The sequence below is a fragment of the Silene latifolia genome, chromosome X, assembly GCF_048544455.1.
Source record: "Silene latifolia isolate original U9 population chromosome X, ASM4854445v1, whole genome shotgun sequence".
Taxonomy (NCBI): Eukaryota; Viridiplantae; Streptophyta; class Magnoliopsida; order Caryophyllales; family Caryophyllaceae; genus Silene; species Silene latifolia.
The window spans coordinates 217,808,555-217,815,102 of NC_133537.1; the positions used below are offsets into that span (position 1 = coordinate 217,808,555).

General features: G+C 36.2%; 1 protein-coding gene across 1 annotated transcript; it reads right to left on the minus strand.

Annotated features, from left to right (window-relative positions):
• Nucleotides 1-2,408: 2,408 nt before the first annotated feature.
• On the minus strand, nucleotides 2,409-4,964 carry LOC141619333 (uncharacterized). Its single transcript, XM_074436359.1, has 3 exons — nucleotides 4,104-4,964; nucleotides 3,277-3,737; nucleotides 2,409-3,216 (listed from the first exon to the last, which is right to left on the minus strand). The coding sequence occupies exons 1-3, from the start codon at nucleotides 4,962-4,964 to the stop codon at nucleotides 2,409-2,411; spliced, it is 2,130 nt and encodes a 709-aa protein (XP_074292460.1).
• Between the last annotated feature and the right edge of the window lie 1,584 nt (nucleotides 4,965-6,548).

Sequence of the window (6,548 nt, forward strand, 5' to 3'; positions counted from 1 at the left end):
GGTAAGGTTGTTAAACCAATGATTGTGAGCTACTTTGGGAACCGTGCCAAGAGTGAGACTAGTTGATCTGGGATGAGAGTTGTTGGATGTTTGCCATATAATGCTTTGTGAGAAAGAGAGAGTGTGACACTCTATTTGGAGAATGTTGATCGAGTTCAGGTATGGGGTGTTAGCTAGCTTAGACAGCCTAGGCAATGATCTTTTAGGATATTAGTGACCTTAAGGCTCCACTTTCATGGTTTGGCTAGTGAATAGAATTTGATTTTGAGAATTTTGAGGAAAATCCTTGAGAATGTGAGAGACGAGCAGGTGGATGCTTAGGGAACCAATTGTACCGAACCTGGCTATTTTGGAATTTTAGACGTCAAACGATCTTTTCTGAAGTGTCGTTGAATTCTATGAGTAGAGGTTTATAAACTAAAGACCATGCTAGGTTTCGAGTGACTGTTCCCCATTTGAATAGACCTAGGGATTATGTGGGTAATATTGTACTTTGATGCTTAATAGTGAGTTGAATGGAAGAGGTAATGTTAGAAGTCGAGCGGGTATGATTAATGTTATGATATTATGGCATGGTAGTAGAGGTGTATATATTGGACAATATCAAACTTACGAGATTAGTCCTTCGATTTTCAATTGAGTGTTGAGGTTTATCAGGGATATGATATTGTTTCGGTTGAATTTAGTGAGATTCTATTTGAGGTATATGGAGTTGAATTGAAATAAAATATTTGGAGATTCCCTAGATGAAATATGTTGCAATAAAAAAAAAAGAAAAAGAAAAAGAAAAAAAATTCAATGGTGATTATTTGATGATTGATGTTTAAGTTAGACTACTCATAGTAATATTGATATTGGAATTGGATTTGTTAAACGGTAGCGCGGTTTTGACCGTTTGCATAAACTGTGGATTAGTGAGTAACAAAAAACTGAAAATTAAATGAAAATCATTAAATTTGTGAGTACTATTTGTTTTCAGTTTATAGATTTTGGTATTGGATATCCTATTTCATCTCTCCTATGTGACACTTACCAGCTCCACTAATTCGTTCATCCATGTTACATTGTTTTGATTCATTTTTCCATGTGCCCCGAAATCATTGAGTTATCAGTAAGTTGATGACTTCTATTTTATTTCATTTGGATTATTCTTATACTAAAGTGAAACTTTGGATATTAGGTGATCATTGTCGGGGATTAAAGTCCTCATTTTCTTCACTTATTCTTCGCACTCCTCCGTTTCGAGTTAGGAATTTAGCTTCCGTAGTTCTTTTGCAGTCCGTTAAACATCTTGTTTATAACTTTTCTTAATATGTTTACCCATCAATTTATTCATTGTTTCTTTACTTTTCCTTTTCCCAACGATTGAGTTTATACTGCTTTGCGTTAATCAACATTAGAATTTTGAGAAGTCCTTTCCTTTAAATTAAAAAAATTGCTTTATCTTTGGATTGTATTACACATTTTTATCTGTTTTTGCAAATGTGTTTTACCAAATGTAAATTTTCACTATATATAAATTTGAGATTTTATATGAAGTTTCAATTGTTTTGACGTTGGTTTAATGATTTAGCCTGTTATTGGAGACGTCTAATACCTGGTTCATCGCTTGTAAACGCATTAATTTTATGTTTTGTTTCGGCTTGTCTTGGCTTTTCTTGGAATTGGACCGACTGAGTTCTTGTTCGCGACGGGCACTCGATCGTTCAATCGGGCGAGACTAATGTTATAAACCTTTCTTGAAAACTTGTTAAATGATTGTTTTGGTTTTAACTTTTATTTTTGTATACTTTTTGTCAACATACATCTTTTAAGACTAATTGTCTTTTCTTTGAGTTTTGTTTTTCTAATTCAAGTTTCGAGGACGAAAATTTTTGAAGGTGGGGTGATTGTAACACCCCTTATTTTATTAAGTTGGATAAAACTATTTTAATTGCTAATTGGTATTTAATTACGTTGGTTAACGATTTATTATTTATTTTCTCGGCTAATTAATTAATTTCATTATAATTTTTACGTTAAATTTAATAATCGTTAATAAGTTCTTTTAAAAGTCAACTCAAGTTTGTTTGGCTGACGTTTTATTTATTTTTTTAATAATTTTTGTTTCTTTCTCAAGTCCCTTTTATCGAAGTCGACTAAGTGGGCTCCAGACGGATCTGAGAAGAATCGTCCAGTTAGCTATTTCGAGTTTGTTCTGCTAAATTAGCAAAAATCTTTAACATCCGCTAATTCAGTAAAAATCGCTACTAATTCTGATTCGAAGTGATTTCGTATTATTTCCTTTAACTAGCCGATCTTGTTTTATTTTCACTCATTAATTTTTTTTTTTTGGTAGAATGTGAGCTTTTGTATTATAATAATAAAACGGTTACATCATAATCATTCTACAAGAAACCAACCTCCCTCTATGCTAAGTACAAAAAAGGACATCTAATATTAATGGTACTTAGCCAACTACAGTCACTAGGCATAGTACAATTCCTTAGTTTCTCCACTAGTCTCCCATGCACTTGATTTTGAACCTTTTGAATCAGTTTTTCAGGCCTGCAAATAGACAACTCCAGGCGAGCAGAGTTCCTCTCCATCCAGATAGCATACAAAACATCCATCTTGACTACCCTGCAAACTCTCTTTTGCAACTTGGAAAAAGAAGCAGATTGGTCATTGAGCTTCAACTGCAACCAGTTTTCTAATCCTGCAATAATTTTTGAGGCATAGGCACAATCCCAGAATAGGTGATCATGTGTCTCCTCCCCCATCTCACAAATGACACAATTAGCAGTAGAACTCAGGCCTAGCTTACACAGTTTTGATCTTGTATTTAGAGCATTCCTATGAATAAGCCAACCAATAAAAGCTTTCTTGGGGAGAACCCAAGTATCCCATACATCATGATACCATGGGACAAGTGGGTGTAGAGCTTGTAGCCAATGGTATCCAGCACTAATAGAGTAACCACCAGTAGATGCAGCCAAGCAGTTACCCTGATAACCTCCAGCTAAACAATCCTTGACCTTGCAAATGTTCCTCCAATTCCAGTTAGAATCAGGAGGAGGATGATATGTTTCCCAATCAGCACCTTTCATATAGACATGATCAATCCAAAGAACCCATAATCTGTCAGCCTTTGTATAGATCCAGTTCACTAGTTTACCCACACTAGTTATATTCCACACCCCAGCTTCTTTTATACCCAGGCCACCTTCCTTTTTACTGCAACACACATTCTGTCATGCCACCAAAGGTGCCCTGTTATAATCTGATCCCCCACACCATAGAAAATTCCTGCAAATACTCTCAATTCTCTTGATAACTCCCTTAGGAATTAAAAATATGGAAGCCCAGTAATTATGTAACGTATTCAGAACTGAGTTTATAAGGACTAGTCTACCAGCATAGCTCAGTTTTCTAGCCCCTATACCTCTAATCTTTGAAACAATCTTCTCCAGAAGAATATTACAGTCAACTCTAGTTAATCTGCCAGGTTGAATTGGAATACCAAGGTATTTAAAAGGAAGCTTACCCTCTTGAAAACCAGAAACCTGAGCTATATCATGCTTTAAAGAATCAGAAACCCCATTGTAAACCACTTCTGAATTAGAAGCATTGACCTTGAGTCCAGAGGAACCAGAAAAGGTAGCCAGCACCCTGAGGATAAGCATGATAGACTGCACATCTCCTTTGCTGAACATGAGGAGGTCATCAGCAAAGAGTAAATGAGTCAGTTTCAAGCTCTTACACATAGGATGATATCAGAAATACCACTTCCTAGTAGCAAACTCCATAATTCATGACAAATGTTCCATGCATATGCAAAAGATAAGAAGAGAGATAGGATCTCCTTGCCTAAGCCCTCTCCTACCATGAAAATAACCAAATTGAGCACCATTAAGATTAAGTGTGTAGGTAGGAGTAGTTATACAAAGCATTATCATCGTTCTAAACTTTTCAGGGAAATGAAGGGCCTCTAACTTCTGGTCAACAAAAACCCACTCAATTGAATCATAAGCTTTTTGGAGATCAAGCTTAAAGAGACAACGAGGGGAAGCTTTCCCTCTGTTATACTACCTAATAAGACCTTGGCAAATCAAAATATTTACCATAATGCTTCTCCCTTTAACAAAAGCAGCCCGTGTCTTGCAAATCAAATCAGGAAGAACAAGAGCCAGCCTAGAGCAGAGTAACTTAGAAATAACTTTGTAAAGCACATTACAGCAAGATATAGGTCTATAATGCTTCACACTAGCAGGTCTGTCAATTATAGGGATCAAAGTGATAACAGTAGCATTTATCTGTGTTAATAACTTGCCAGTGTCAAAAAAGTTAATAACTGCCTCACAAATTTCAGTCCCCACAATGTCCCAAGCATCCCTATAAAATTGACTAGAATAACCATCAGGGCCAGGGGATTTACTAGCAGGAATACTGAACAGACACTTCTTGACCTCCTCAGTTGTGACATGACTACTCATTAGGAGCCAATGTGCCTCAGTATAGCATTGCCCTTGCCTGACAACATTTATATTAATAGCAGCAGTTGTATTGTGAGTTCCTAGGAGTTCCTGGTAGTAAACCAAAAAAGCATTCTGTATTGCATCCCCATCAGTACACATGATACCATCTTTATCTTCTATTTGGAAGACCTTGTTCATCATCACCCTTTTTTTGATAGAATGATGAAAGTAAGAAGTATTTAGATCTCCCTCCAGTGACCATTTCACCTTTGCCTTTTGAATCAGAAAACTGTCTCTGGCAGTAATGAGATCCTTAAGGTCATGGGCCAGATCCAGTTCCTGCTGCAGGAGAGTTGCATCACTAGGATTCTCAATAAGAGCTTTCTGTATAGTCTCCAGAGCTAGACTAGCTATGTTAGTATTGTTTTCAATATCAGAGAAACACTCCTTATTGAGAGCTTTCAGAATAGGCTTCAGAGCTTTAAGCTTTTTTATAATTCCAAACATCTTAGTACCCTGATAGGACTTGGACCAACTAGCAGACACAAGAGATTTAAATTTTTTATTATTAATTTCTTTTCATTTTTGTGACTCTCTCTTAAATCGGTTTTATTTATCTCGAGACGGTTTTAAAAACTAGCGAAATTTCTTAACGATGAAGAAACGTACGTATAATAAATAGCTAGCTAGCTAGCTGCTCCCTCATTTCTCACGCATCATTCCTTCTTCTCCCTTCCTTTTACTACTTTTTCGTTATGTTTCAATTTTTTTAAAATTTGAAATTGATTCTGCCACTCCGTTTGTCATCCGTTATCAATGATTTTCGTTCCATATTGCTCCTCTCATCGTTCCTGTCAATCCTTTGTAAGTAAAATTCATTTTCATTACGAATTTTTACAAACCCAAGTTATATTTTCAACTTCATTTATTATAAGACGGTTATAAGTGCTGAGATAGACGGGCTGGTGGAAGATTTGTTAGTCATAAATGATTAGTTCAATCGAAAAAAAATGTAGCAATGGTAGGTTACTCAATATTACTTGTAAAATATGTTTATTTCGAATGCAGGTTAGTCTGTTTTATAGTTGAGACGGTGTATAATTATATATAGGGATCATTATGGATGTTAATTAGTTTGTTGTATAGTTGAGACGGTTTATACTGATATGTGGAGATGATTGAGACGGTGTATACTGACCTGTATGGGTCATTTGGGATTGTAGCTAGTAAGTGGTATATTTAAGACGGTGTATGCTGACATGTATGGATTGTCTTGGGTTCTAATTGGTGTGTTTTATAGTTGAGACGATGTATACTGACATGTAGGGATTGTTTTGGGATGCTATTTGGGATCCTGTTTATTTTGTGGTATATTTAAGACGGTGTATACTGGCGTGTAAGGATCGGTTTTGGATACTAGTTAGATCGTTGTATAGTTGAGACGGTTTATATTTACATGTAGAGATTGTTGGATACTAGTTAGAGTATTGTATAGTTGAGACGGCGTATATACAGGTAGGGATTGTTTTGGATTCGGTTTTGATAAAATAAAATGGTATATTATTTTGTGGACTTGTCTAGATATATTTGTACTTTGTTGCAGGTGAGACGGTAAGCATTATGAGCCGTATATGTACTTTAATTATGTTGGAACAGGTACGAGATGCTAGATAGATTGGTCGGCCAATACATGGTGGTATTTTCATATTTAATTGTGTTTATTCTCATTCCCGTATTGCGTGGTTGTTTCCACCTTTGGATTATAAGGTTAGTCCATGCTATATATGTAAGTACAGTGGGTCTAAGTGTATTTGTCATTCTATACTAGTGGTAATTATCTCATTTGTTACGACCATTTCAATTCGGATCCTAGTTCATGTGTCGTGGACTAGGTGGCCGGATTGAAGTTACTCGGCCGTGGTTATGTGGTGTAGCCCGGTTACGAGTCTCGGGGTTACGGGAAGTTACCGTAGTCGTTGAATCGGATACGTGTTGTATTCCGAGAGTATAGTGTCGGGTTACCGAAATGCCGGTACTGTACTTAAGCTAGGAATGCTTATATCGGCTATGTGTTGTAGTCCGATGATTGTC

What these genes read in the sequence shown, in the direction of transcription:
- LOC141619333 (XM_074436359.1), bottom strand. Translation starts at nt 4,964, where the DNA reads ATGTTTGGAATTATAAAAAAGCTTAAAGCTCTGAAGCCTATTCTGAAA. An exon ending in TTAAAGGGAGAAGCATTATG is followed by an intron (nt 3,738 to 4,103) that starts GTAAATATTTTG and finishes CCTATGTGTAAG; the next exon opens with AGCTTGAAACTGACTCATTT. An exon ending in ATTTGCAGGAATTTTCTATG is followed by an intron (nt 3,217 to 3,276) that starts GTGTGGGGGATC and finishes TGTGTGTTGCAG; the next exon opens with TAAAAAGGAAGGTGGCCTGG.